General features: G+C 46.1%; 5 protein-coding genes across 5 annotated transcripts; 3 read left to right on the top strand and 2 right to left on the bottom strand.

Moving 5' to 3' along the window:
* Positions 1-2261: 2261 nt before the first annotated feature.
* Positions 2262-3849, top strand: L203_102983 (ubiquitin-conjugating enzyme E2-16 kDa; the record flags this gene model as incomplete). The annotated part of the gene is made up of 10 exons (XM_066212391.1): positions 2262-2576; positions 2779-2863; positions 2986-3032; positions 3100-3198; positions 3281-3315; positions 3365-3384; positions 3438-3566; positions 3614-3684; positions 3732-3787; positions 3837-3849. The coding sequence occupies 10 exons, from the start codon at positions 2262-2264 to the stop codon at positions 3847-3849; spliced, it is 870 nt and encodes a 289-aa protein (XP_066068488.1).
* Positions 3850-4638: 789 nt separating this feature from the next.
* On the top strand, positions 4639-5648 carry L203_102982 (uncharacterized protein; the record flags this gene model as incomplete). The annotated part of the gene is made up of 6 exons (XM_066212390.1): positions 4639-4733; positions 4788-5055; positions 5114-5239; positions 5290-5352; positions 5396-5427; positions 5477-5648. 6 exons carry the CDS (start codon positions 4639-4641, stop codon positions 5646-5648), a joined length of 756 nt encoding a protein of 251 aa, XP_066068487.1.
* Positions 5649-5723: 75 nt separating this feature from the next.
* On the top strand, positions 5724-6300 carry L203_102981 (uncharacterized protein; the record flags this gene model as incomplete). Its single annotated transcript, XM_066212389.1, has 4 exons — positions 5724-5760; positions 5815-5928; positions 6001-6210; positions 6269-6300. 4 exons carry the CDS (start codon positions 5724-5726, stop codon positions 6298-6300), a joined length of 393 nt encoding a protein of 130 aa, XP_066068486.1.
* A 297-nt stretch (positions 6301-6597) lies between these two features.
* L203_102980 (uncharacterized protein) lies at positions 6598-10738 on the bottom strand (the record flags this gene model as incomplete). Its single annotated transcript, XM_066212388.1, has 18 exons — positions 6598-7119; positions 7170-7213; positions 7262-7453; positions 7505-7631; positions 7691-8092; positions 8136-8174; positions 8228-8295; positions 8349-8367; positions 8418-8557; positions 8608-8679; positions 8727-9077; positions 9128-9358; positions 9413-9971; positions 10020-10094; positions 10146-10202; positions 10251-10395; positions 10443-10570; positions 10625-10738. The coding sequence occupies 18 exons, from the start codon at positions 10736-10738 to the stop codon at positions 6598-6600; spliced, it is 3285 nt and encodes a 1094-aa protein (XP_066068485.1).
* A 247-nt stretch (positions 10739-10985) lies between these two features.
* L203_102979 (casein kinase II subunit alpha) lies at positions 10986-12421 on the bottom strand (the record flags this gene model as incomplete). Its single annotated transcript, XM_066212387.1, has 9 exons — positions 10986-11023; positions 11071-11273; positions 11319-11413; positions 11461-11625; positions 11677-11835; positions 11893-12087; positions 12144-12220; positions 12288-12342; positions 12401-12421. 9 exons carry the CDS (start codon positions 12419-12421, stop codon positions 10986-10988), a joined length of 1008 nt encoding a protein of 335 aa, XP_066068484.1.
* Positions 12422-12835: the final 414 nt, after the last annotated feature.

Genomic DNA, 12835 nt, shown 5'->3' with positions numbered 1-12835 from the left:
CGCCTTAATAACAACTGCGATTATACAAAAACCTTTCCAATAATGGCTCAAAGTTGACAATACTAAATTACTACAACGTGACATTGAGCGACAAGTGTCGGATACATTTTTAATGGGCGTTGACGAGATGCAAGGATGTTGATAACAGGGGAGAGAGCCGACTACAGATGCCGTTGCAAACCAAACCGCACGATGCCTTGTGAATCAAAATGGCGAGTGAGAAGAGTGACAGCTGAGACAAGTCAGCCAAACACCGTCTGCCATGACCTACGGGGAGCAGAGTAATCTCTAACATGGACAATCTCAAACGGCCGAGTCACACATACGTGCAGCGCCTTGCCTCTACTATTCGTCAGTCGACGTCACTCGCGACCGTTACCCACCCCGTTATCCGCATCAGTGCCGCCTTGAGCCTGTAATTTCCCACAAAACGTATGCTGACGTCTGGAAACACAAAATAAACGCCTGCAGCGCCCGCCTGATCCTTCATCTCTACCGGCGTGGCCACAATCGTCCCGTAAATCACCGACACCTGTTCCCCCTCTGGTGTCTCAATCATGGCCGTGTTTCTTCCCTCTGGTGTTTCCAAGTCAAGATGGCAAACCATAAAAGGAAGCTCATCATAACTACCCACATCAATAAGCATTCAAACCCAAATCCAACTCACGGTATAATAAGCTGACCTTCTGAGTTCCAGCAGTCCAACTGCAAAATCAAGGGCGGAGAGAGCGCGAGACGAGAGAGGTATGCCCCTTCAAAGGCGGCAGACCTTTCTGGCTCCTGTATCGGAGTGATACGGTAAGCCCTTGCGTCTCATCAGCAACCCACTCTCAGCAACCTTACTCTTCACCCACCTCTCGTGCCGGTCAAAACCTAAGCTCCCTTCCGCGAGCACGTTCATAGCTTGCAATCCTCCACCCGACCTCAAACGAAAAACGCAAAAGAAAAAAACAAACACACAATGAAGAACAAGAAAACTCGCTCAATGTACACAGAGAACAAGCCCGCCCTGAGGGCCTTAATTACTTTTTGGGTCCTGGTGACAAACAACGTATCCTAAAAGTCACTCGCGTTTCCTTGACGTCGACTGGAGATATAAACAATACAAGCTGCGATAGAATATCCACAACAGTTCAATTAAAAGACGAAAAAGGAGGCTGTGTTGGGTGTGGTAGGACCTGAGAAAGGAAGTGACTGCTGACGGAAGACGAGTTAAAGGATTGTGATTCAGTAGGTCATGATGGTCGTTGTCGGCGATTGGGCGGAGCTGTCAGCGTCTGTCTCCGGCGTACGCTTCACTCACAGTAACAGCTCGACGGGATGGGTTGGACGGATCATTGGGCGATGCATGCGCATTGTTTATACGTGCGCGAGACTCAATTCCGCTCCTGGCCCATACGACTCACAACGGAAGACCGTAGCTTAGCGAGTGTGACCCGTCCTCTGTCCCCCGCTGCTCTCAAGTGGGAAAACGTCTCCAGAGCTGTGCTTCCATGTCTGGTACATTGGTCATGACAATCACCCTTGTCGGATCGACTCTGCTTCCTGAGCCCTACGAGAAGGACGGAAAGACAGAGTTGCGGAATGCTTGCTTTTAATTAGGACGTTTCGCCTGTCCCTGGTCGCTCCGTTTTTCTTTTGCATCCGTCTGTCTTGGAGTCCTTCTTTCGGATTTTTTTGTCATACATTGCTGCGGTCCGCTGAGGAGGAGAGGAGCGGAAAGGGGTGAGGGAGATACACGATGATGATGATGTTGATGATACATTGATAGTTACATCCACTCAAAAAGGGAAAAGAAAAGGAAAAAGAAGGAAAGAAAATGAATAAACTCCGAATACACGCAAATGCTATAACGAATTTGCCACTTTCGGCATATTGGCAAACGCCGATAACAATTTGGGATTAAACATTACAAGGATAAGTTTGTAACTCATCCATTAACAATTGTCAAAAGTTCCAACTGTATCGTCAACTCAAACAACGCTCTTCTTTCAGCAACAACATAACGAGGATAGGATGGGTTGTTGGTCAGCATGATAGCAGTGGGATAGGAGAAGCGTCATCGGTGACGGATCTCGTTACGAGGCAAGTTGATGGAATAGTGTGTCTATCATCAACGGCCAGGTCGCTAGGCGCTTATAGTGGTGGACGAGCACCCACAAGGCGCTTTTGCTGGCGGATTGGGATGTTTGGGTTATGGCGAATGACGGGCAGCGTTTGGAGATTTTGGGCGGTTAAGGGATGCGGCAGGTTTTAGCTGGATGGGAAGAGTGACGGCATTACCGTGTGGAGATAACAGTGTGGCTTGTAAAGGCACAGAGGACTGGCCTGGGAAATGGCAAGAGAAGCAAGGCAACGAACGATTCAATGTTACAGAGTCGCCGAGGTTGGCTGTGGGCAGGCGTATCGCCGTGCAGTCCCAGTACCAGCGAGACCGGTGGTGGGAGCTGCTGGCGGGCTGCACGTTCTGCGCGCTTACCCAGCTACTTACGGTGTCTGTTCAGGCAGATTACAAGCACTGGCTAGGACGCTGGTGGATGCTGGCGGATACTAGCAATATCTCCCGTTCATTCCATGTACGTGGTATGCAAGCAGACGTTGGCATGTACCATCATGGACACGCTTCATATAGTCATATCTGTATACAGCTCCATACTTGCAGACTAGATGTACAACCATGCAGATGAATTTGTAGAATGGTATGGTACGCTGAGACCAAGTGCCACACCCGGTGTTTTGAGGAAATGTCTACAATTGTCCGGCTGCATGTTTGATTAGGCATCATTTATCATCCGTTTCAATCAATTTTGGATTTTAATTTCTTTTTCCATTGACAATTGCATTGTTCTCGTCAAAACTTGCCGTACGTTTAGACCTTGTGGTCATAATCAAGTACTTTTGAAACTCACAGGCTGACGGTTGATTGCTCATGTCTTGCTGCCTATACTTTATCCTACACCGCCATCCTTGTATCTGACCGGACAGGCAGCAGCTATACCACATTCATAATGGCTTTGAAACGCATCAACAAGGTGAGGCGGGATCGTTGGATCGAGCGCGTTTTGCGAATGGCATCATGCTCACACGACTTGCCTGCAGGAACTCGTCGATCTTGGACGTGATCCCCCGTCGTCATGCTCCGCTGGGCCTATCAATGACGAAAACCTGTTTCAATGGCAAGCCACTATTATGGGACCTGTGAGTTTGAGCAATTCTGGTTTGAGCAGTGCTGGTTTGATTAGATATCGAGGGTGGAGTAGGCATCTGACTAGTTGCGCAGGCGGACTCCCCTTATTCTGGTGGTGTCTTTTTCCTGTAGGTGACTGTTTTGTATTGCATGACCCAATAATTGACATTGCCTCAGCTCGCTTACTTTCCCAACGGGTAAGCTTGGGACTCGAGATGCCACTGCGGCAGTGTTCTCATGCTATTTGTAGATTACCCCTTTAAGCCACCCAAGGTGCAATTCACAACTAAAATTTACCATCCCAACATAAATTCCAATGGATCCATCTGTTTGGACATTCTGCGGGACCAATGGAGTCCAGCTTTGACCATCTCAAAGGGTGTGTTTATTGGGTAGGATGTATTTGGTTTATTGATCATTGCTTAGTGTTGCTGTCGATTTGTTCCATGTTGACGGATCCCAATCCTGATGATCCTTTGGTGCCGGAAATTGCCCATGTAAGCAAGATTTTTTGGGCCGCTGAACATGTTTTAATCTTGCGTAGACTTACAAGTCGGATCGAGCACGTTATGAAGCGACTGCTAGGGAATGGACGAGGAAGTGAGTGTTGATTGTGTTTTGGCAAGGTATCCATTAACACTGTCTGTAGATATGCGACTTGATTACGGGCTCTTTGATGACAACACGTACATTCTCCATTCTCTGACATGTGATCATCATCACTTTCTTTTAGCAGTGACCGTTTTGAGCAAAATGTTGTACATGGTTGCGCATACAGTCTGGTTTTACTGTATTTGTTTAAGCTCAAGCGTTACCAAGACATACATGAACAGCTGCCCTCTCGATATGAGCTACGACCGCACTTGTTTCAGCGAGTCATTCTTCAACTATTAGCTCTTATTGCGACATGAAGAGCGACAATCGCTAGATTCTTTTGGTTATAACGAGGAACCTGTCTAGGTTTGCTGCTCGCTGAGTCACGCCATAGTTGCCATGCTCTCAAAATGATTATCTAAAGACGGGACATCTCATTCTGAATTGACTTGACATGTGTGGGAAATCTTGCTTACAATGACTGTATCCCGCTTGCGGGTCAAAGATTCAAGACACGGTAGCCCTTGTTGCTTTCCATTTTAAACCTTTGTATGGCAAAGAATTGACGAGCAGCTTTTGGCATTGCATCTATCTTTATGTCTACAAATGACGAAAGTTTTTGAATCCCAATTCTCAACATATTCACTTGGACATTACCATTGCAAAATGGCGGCGAGTGCCGACCGGCGTTCTCGGCCAGTTCCGGCGAAACGTTGAGTTATTCGGTTCAGCAAGCCCATTTTGTTTTTGTTTTGTTTTTGCGGTGTTCTCATTCATCGCAACCCGAAGCAAATAATAATTTAAAAGTCACTGTTGTATTTCCATCCATATCTACTTTTAACATCGCAACTTGAACTATGGGATTGACATCGACGCTTATAGGCGCAGGCGCTTCAACCGGAGCAGCTTACTACATGAACAACGCCAACAAACCTCAAGGACAGACTGGAGGGTGGGTTCAGGCCGGAGGAGAGGCATTTTGAAGAACTGACTTGTCGCCGCATAGATATGGACAGCAACAACAGCCTGGACAGCAAGCGCAATACGGTCAACAGTACGGCCAGCCGCCACCTCAGTACGCGGGGCAGCAACAGCCAGCATACGGACAGTATGGCCAACAAAGCGGTGCCGTATGGGCCACTGGGGCAGCAGCAGGCGCTGTTGCGACTTATTATGGCTCTCAGCCGGGTGGCCAAATACAAGGTGGCGCAGGGTATGGCAACGTAGCCGACCCTCAGTACTTGACCCATGTCTTGCAGCAGTGCGTTCATGATGTGAGCATGGTTGCCGGCGGTGTTGGCTGCTCTGTGGCTTATGCTGAGTATTCTACAGCAAAGACTTTCAGCATTCTATCCTCCAGGTTCTATTGAACCTATTGCTCGCCGCGTAGCACAGTCGGGAGCTGTGAATAGGATAGCTCATGAGTGGAAACTTCCGATGGATCTTGCTACCGAGTTGGTATGGGCTGGCTCATAAACCTGTAGAGAGTACAAGGCTGATTGTGGTAGGCCAAACTCGCTCTTTTCGACGTCATTCTCTATGTCGATGATTCTGGATCCATGGCCTTTGAGGTGGGTAGGCCGCTGCTATTTTGATCAGCTAACCATTCTGTAGAATGGAGGAGAACGTATTGAGGATCTCAAGTTGTGAGTAACGCTCTTATCCACTGCATTCTTGCTAAACCGGCTTGCCCAGGATTTTGTCCCGAGTTGCCTATGCCACCAGTCTTTTTGACCACGATGGTATCAGTGTGCGACTGATGAACTCTTCCGTGGAGGGCAACCAGATCAGAACGGAGCAAGAGGCTCTACATCTTGTATCTCAAGTCAGATTTGCTGGTATGTCTGACTCTGCATATACCCATTAACGCTCTCAAGGTCTTACACCTCTCGGTACTTCCCTCTGGCATAAAATCCTCAATCCTTTGGTCGTTGGACCCGCCATGCAAAACCGTCTGATGAAGCCTGTCGTTGTTATCAGTAAGTAATATTTCTCTTTGTCTGAACCAAGGCGGTATTCATCAAACCGAATAGCCATTACTGATGGTAGTCCCGCCGGCGAGCCAAAAGACGAAATCTTCAATGTCATTCTTCGAGCCGACGCTGATCTTAAGCGCACCCGTTACGGCCCAGACGCCATATCTTATCGTATGTGCCCAGGATTCACTTACTGGCGACAGCCAGAAAGTATCGGGTGTAGCTGAATTTGTATATGAATAGAATTTGCTCAAGTCGGGGATGACATGAAAGCCATGAAATTTCTTGCTGAGCTCGACAGTCATCCTGTTTGCGGCCCTCTGGTTGATTGCACTTCCAATTTTGAGGCTGAACAAGAGGAAGCGATGCGCAAGTCAGGCGCCAGATTGGACCCAACCATCTGGATAACCAAACTCCTACTGGGTCCCATTAGTTCAGCGTTTGATACCAAAGGTAAAGTTCAAACAGGTGCATGGCTGTGTTTCCAAAGCTGATCAACCATCTCCTGTAGATGAATCGCCCGGATCCAGGAGATTTTACTAGGAATATGTTTAGAGATGGATCTGTCTTGTTGTGAAGCGATTCTTCAATTCTGATCAAAACGAGAATCAGTACCTGTATATGAACTGGCTTTGCTCTTGTACCAAAGCCTTGCTACGACTGATCATGTCGAGACTAGATGCTGCCCAACTTGTTCGTTTGTGAAGCAGAAGCACCGTTTCATGTTAATTATTCATCACGTTCTATCGTGGGTCATGTATTATTACTTGTGTATTCGCATGTGGAACAAAACACCAAAAAGCTAGAAATACAGAATAAGCTTCTTCAAACCTTTTCATTCTAGATTCGTTCAGGCTCAGCTGATAGATCTGGTGGCGCAGCGCCAGGAGGAAGAGGCGTTTCTAGTGATTCCTTCCTATCCTGGTGTTTGTCATCTTGTTCGCCCGTCCCAGCCAATACTTCCGGCACATCGTGCCCACTTTTCTTCAAGGCACTGCTCCCTAGTCCTTCGGCTGCCCAGGAAGGTATTATATCCTCATCTGCAGCAAGGGGGAACGTATAAGTCACACCCGTTCCGGATGACGCGCTTGTGAATGTCTTTGGGGACCCGGGGAGTTCAATATCAGGATTATGTGAAATCATTCCGGTCTGGTTTTTCATAGAGCCTACTTCTATCTGGGTAAAGGGATCATTGTCATGTTGAAGAATTCTGGGGGTCGTACTGGACTCTGAGATGGAGGTTGATTCGACAGGATCGTGGAGTGGAGGAGCCAAAGAATCACCTAGAGCCAAATTCTCATCTTGTCTATCTACAACAGAAGGGTCGACGGCGGACTGCTCTTCCGTAGCAACATAATATGCCTTACAAGTCTTGTTAATTCAAGATCAATCTTTTGGGTCAAAATGCTCACCATTCCTGCACTTCTGTTATGAAAACCGCATTTTTCATAAAAGGCTAAAAATCACAGTCAACATCATCTCGCGAAGACAAGAGTGGTCATACCAGATTTGGCCTCCTTGCAATCCAAGACGACTTTGTAGCATCCGAGCATCACAGCCATATCCCGCAGTCCGACTATCAATCTCGTGCCAAGCTTTTGCCCTTGCATTGCTTCTGAAATTACAATGTCCTCTAAATGTCCTGAAGCACCTCCCCCGTTGATATACTTGCGTTCAATAATCAGCGTGCCCGAAGCTACCAGATGATCCTTAGTCTTGTCAACCATGACCAAGACATAGTAGGTACCGGGACAGTTTTGGAATTGTGAAAAGATGGCTTGATACATCGAGGGAGCCAAGGCCGGCGAGGGACGAAGGACGTTTAAAAGCTCAAAATGCTTCCGAAGAAGATCTGTAGAGGCAAGAGGACGAATCTGTCACATGATAAGATGAGTCATCCATCTGACAACAGAAAAAGTATATTATGGCTCACATGGATATTGTCTGGCAGATTATCCCGCATGCTGGCCGGTATCAGGCCTGGATCGAACAATAATGTCAAGTCCTCATCCGGTGTAAAGATTCTGGTCGATTGCTGTTTGGTCATGGTTTCAAGATTTGTGGTCGCTAATTCAGCGACTGTATGAGATCCTTCGCCTACCGCGATGTCGGGAATCATGGCGGTTGCAGTGGTGTTGTTGACAGGCGATATCTTTTCCTTAGTCTCGAAATTATTTTCGTCGCCCTGTGGTTGCAAAATTTTGAACTTAGTACGAGAGCTGCCGGGATGAGCCTCGTCTACGTTGGCAGCTTCTGGCAATAAACCCGAGCGGGATAAAACACTTGAAGACAATGAATCTGAAGCCTTGGTTGGGGATGGTGGGGGAGCAAAGAACTAGAACAAGGTAAGCTTGGCTTTAGGCGAATTGTTGGCTGACCAAATCAGAATTGGTGATTAAATCCTCAAGTAGAGTATTCTGGTACAACTTAGACTCAGTTACACTTTCAAAGCAACTAGATGCTATCTTACCATTCCCCGATTCATGTTCAGAACATTACCGTCGCTTGGCAGATGATCTTGGCCAAAGATGACAGAGTCTATACAAAAACAATTAAGCTTAACTTAGGATATCATCAAGTCGATTACTCACTGAACACGACTGCAAGGTTCTTGGCAGAAATCAATATTCGATCAATTGAGGCATACGAATGATACTCACTTTTGCTCCCATTCTGTTCACTTCTGATTGGGCATGCACACGGCCCAGATGTTCAATAATTGCCTGGAAAGTGGTCTGATGGATGGGAGGAAGTTGCGCGAGACGCTTTCGGAGTGCCTTAAACTTGATGTTTATATCATCTAATGTGCAGATGAGTCATATGTCATGAAATGGTTATTTCCACGCATACCTTGATCATTCGTATAATTGATCCGATCGGCTTGAGAATAATAAAAGACGGGCTCAGGTAATTCGCGCAAATCTACGGTCTCGGTCAGTTTCACTTGTAGCATCTATCAAGCGTCGTACATTGCTTTAAAACACTGGCAATGCTGAAGATGTCGTCCTTATCATCAAAATCGAAGCGCGCCTCATCTTTCTCAATCCCTTGTATCATCTTTTGAATAGAAGCGTGTCTCCCGTTCACACGATATATACCCTCATAAGAAAGGCCACGCTTTTCGATAGCAATGATACATTTATCAACAATGGCTGGTGGTCTACCATAATCATTGCCATCTCCTCGTGCAGTGTCGTAATCGATGAGCTTGATGCCAAAAATCAAAGACATACAGCGGCCCACATAGAAATTTTCATAAGCAATGGGAGGTATTGTGGTCAAACCAACAGATGCGTGCATTTTCTGGCGAAAAAGCCTCACTAAATATATTATCAGCTCCGCTCATGCACCGAAATTGAACATCTCTCACTATCATAATCAGCGTCGATAGAATCCACTGCCGCTCGAGGAATGTCAACAGCCTGAGCTTGGGTAATCGCGGTACTGTGTACGATATGAATGTAATTATCCATGGCAGTCCGCAATTTTGTGCTCAAATCATCGTTGAATTCCTCCAGATGCACAATTGATGAAGCTTTGAGCTTTTCTAGGCACAGACGCAGGGACTCGAGGTGAAATACCTCCATACGATATGCTTTATCTATACTGACCGTCAATGATAATGCGTGATTTTCAGCATGATACAGGCATTTACCAGCTTCATCCGCCTCGCGCTTAATCTTCGCTCCTCGCACAGCCATCATGGCTTTCGAGTTGGCATTACCCGCTGTTCCTCTTCTTTGCAAGCCCTCGCCTTCAACACCACTGAAAACAGTATGTCCATCATCTCTGTCTTTTTCTTTTTCCTTGTCTCCCCCTAATTTCTGCATGAAAGCTGAGAAACCTTTCCTCCCCTGAGCTGCCAGATCATTGAAGACATCTCTTGATTTGCTTTCAAGACCTGAGGCAGATCCCGCCCGGAGCCTGTTGCCAAATTTGGTTTCCTTCTCTTGATCTTTTGTAGGCATAGAGACCGAAATGGAAACGCCTGGTGTGTGTGGTCGTTCGCGCCCTGCAACGTCACTAGTTTGAGTGCGTGTCATGTTTGAATTAGTCATGGGTGGAAGGAGGGGTGTAGCTGTAGGGGGAGAAGTGTATTCCGGCCCGGCACCCATCGCAAATGGATGCCCATGAAGAGCACTGGGAGAAGGAGGCTGTGATGTAGATAAAAGGCGAGCTTGCATTTCAATAGCATGTTCTTGCCTCTTATGGTCCTGTACTGTTTTCAGCTTGCGGCTCCCTATACCTCGCTAGATACTTACTTCAAGGGCTTGACATTTCTGAAAGTAGGCCTTTTTGAGTTTTGGAAGATCGTGTTTTGCATGTTCGTCATAGTTCTGCCAGACAAAATTAGAGGAATCTTTTCGCTTTGTAGTACCTCAACCTACATCCTCTGCTTTTTTTATTTCGTCTTTAAGATGATTCCTGATTCGTGTCTGTTGCTCCTGCTCTACTCTTCAGCAAGAGTTGGATACTCGCCTGCGATCACTTACCTTAATTCTTAACAACTCGGTTACAACATCCACTGTCAGTGCCTCTTTCATAGCCTCTCGTGCCTCAATCTCTCGCAGCGTATAGTCGCGCACCTCGGCCCAAGCTTTTCTGGACGTTGGTTTTTCTGATTTTCTTGGAGGAGCACTGTGACAAGTCAGATATGCTGGTTAAACAATTACCCTTTGACTGACTCGTCGTGTAACGTATCGATTGCCAGTGTTCGATTATAGAGCCGTCGCAAGCCTTCCACATATTCCTTCTCTAATCGAATTCGCTCCTGGGCAAAATTGATATAAATTTCATCCTCAGATATCTTGCGCTATAGACAACATGTGAGTGTTTCCACTTTTTGCTGACTGACTAAGCTCATTACCTTGAATTCTTCAATCACATCAGCGAGCGCATCAGAATTTTTACGCATAGGGACTTTATCTAGCGAGCTCGTCGACGCCGCCGCTGAGCGGTCTGTATTGTACGCATATGCCATTAAAGAGGCTTTGGGTGGCAAATTCAACAATTTGTAGTGGTTATATACAGTAGCCAAAGGATCAACGCGGAGGACTGTGCACAAGAAATCTCACCAAAACCGCGCGTCACCACATTACGTAAAATCGATAAATCACATACGACAACACACTCTTATCAATAGTATCTTCAGTCACGTGATTCTACGAGTTCCATGCCTCCTCTGCAAATACCCAATTGAACCTTGAACCTTCAGACGTCTGCCTCACTTATTGACTGGCTTGTGCTGCTGCCTCGCGAACAGGGGCTAATCGTGTTCAGCCGTCATGTCTTTTGATCATATGCACAACCCACCAAAGTAAGCATGCTCTTTGGCCTCTTCTGCTGTTAACCTTTCCTGGTGGTCATACCGCAATAACTTGTCTAAAAAGTCTATTGCTTCGCCAGAAATGTAGCGCTGGTTCTCGGAAGAGACGAAACGAGTCCATGGCTTTCGAGGATATCGGCCGAGGATGTCGTCAAATTGTGAATCTAGGTCTATTTCGTATCTTTCGAGGCTGGCCAATTGTCAGTCTGCTTTAGATTGTCGAAGCATAACTTACTAGGCATAGAGTTCATCAGTCCCAAGCACTTTGGCAATTTTTACTAATTGGTCGGCATTGTCATGACCATGGAAAAATGGCTCTTTTCGGAATATCTACATGTAAAGTCAATACTGCTCTGCCATTGAACACGCCCACTTACCATACTAGCGAACATACATCCTAAACTCCACATATCCAGACTATAATCGTACTCTTGAAAATCGACTAGTAACTCAGGACCTTTGAAATATCTCGAGGCTACTCGCACATTATACTCTGTACCCGGGTGGTAAAACTCGGCCAGCCCCCAGTCAATCAGCCGTAACTATATGGAACCTAGTGAGCAAGACAGTGGGAGGTGCTCATAGAGACTTACTGTGCGTTTCTCATGGTCTATCATCACGTTGTGAGGTTTGACATCCCGGTGCATGATACCTTTTGAGTGACAGAAATCAAGAGCTTTGAGAAGCTCAAAAATGTAATATCGTACATCAAAGTCAGTAAATCTGGGGTATAGGGTTTTGAATTCGGTATTCTGGCAGTTTGTTAGTCGAGTAATGCGCACGCACGGGTAATGGTGCAATCGACTTACGTTGACATATTCTGTGACAATTGATGGGGTTTTAGACTGGCTGTCTCTGACTACATCTAGCAGTCCCACAACGTTTGGTCCGCCGGCCAAATTCTGCAAGATCTTGATCTCTCTCTTGATCTTCTTCTTTTTCACAGGCTTCAAGACTTTGACGATACATTTGGAATCTGTAGGAAGATGGATGGATTCAAAGACCTATACAGAAAAATTTGGTCAAAAGGCGTCAACAAACTGGCTAGTAATTTGATTACTTCAGAGTATTTTCCTCGTCCAACCTTTCGCACAATCTCATAGCTGTCCTGTATACCCCATTGTACCATCAAATTGTCTAATGGTGAACGCGTCAGCTGGAATGGACCAAAGAATAGCACTGATATGAAACAAAAGAAACTTGCCATAGTCCCACCATGTTCTTCCCAGTTTCTCGTTGCAATTTGCGTAGACCCGCGCCTTTACATCAGCGTAAGCACCATGTCACTTATATTAAAAATGCAATGGGTGTACATACCACACTCCGTCCTTCAGGCATTGCAAGGAAGCCTCTATGTATAACTCTCTAGTAAAGGCAGATAATTGACTTGACTTGCTGTTGCTATTTGCGGATGACTTGGATGTTGGCGCCTCCAGTTTGAACAGGCCTTTGAGCGTATCAGGCTTCAAGAATGTTTGAAGTAGCAAAAGTTGTAAAAGCACCTTAATGGGCAACGAGAATCAGCCATTAGCAACCAAGCAACGGTTGGATTCAATTTCCCGAAGCACCGGTTCGTGGCACCTTGAGAGTGTCTGCAATATTCATAATTCTACATTGTATGGATTGATTGCTCATTATGATTTCATCTTCTGCAGTAAATAATTACACTTTTTTCTATGTGCATAACCTAGCGACATCACAACGGTTTCAACAATCAACACCTCGTACACAAAACCAATATGGCTGAAGCCT

Source organism: Cryptococcus depauperatus, chromosome 3 (assembly GCF_001720195.1).
Source record: "Cryptococcus depauperatus CBS 7841 chromosome 3, complete sequence".
Taxonomy (NCBI): Eukaryota; Fungi; Basidiomycota; class Tremellomycetes; order Tremellales; family Cryptococcaceae; genus Cryptococcus; species Cryptococcus depauperatus.
Note: the sequence above shows the minus strand (reverse complement) of the source record. Positions and strands in the feature narration are given on the sequence as shown.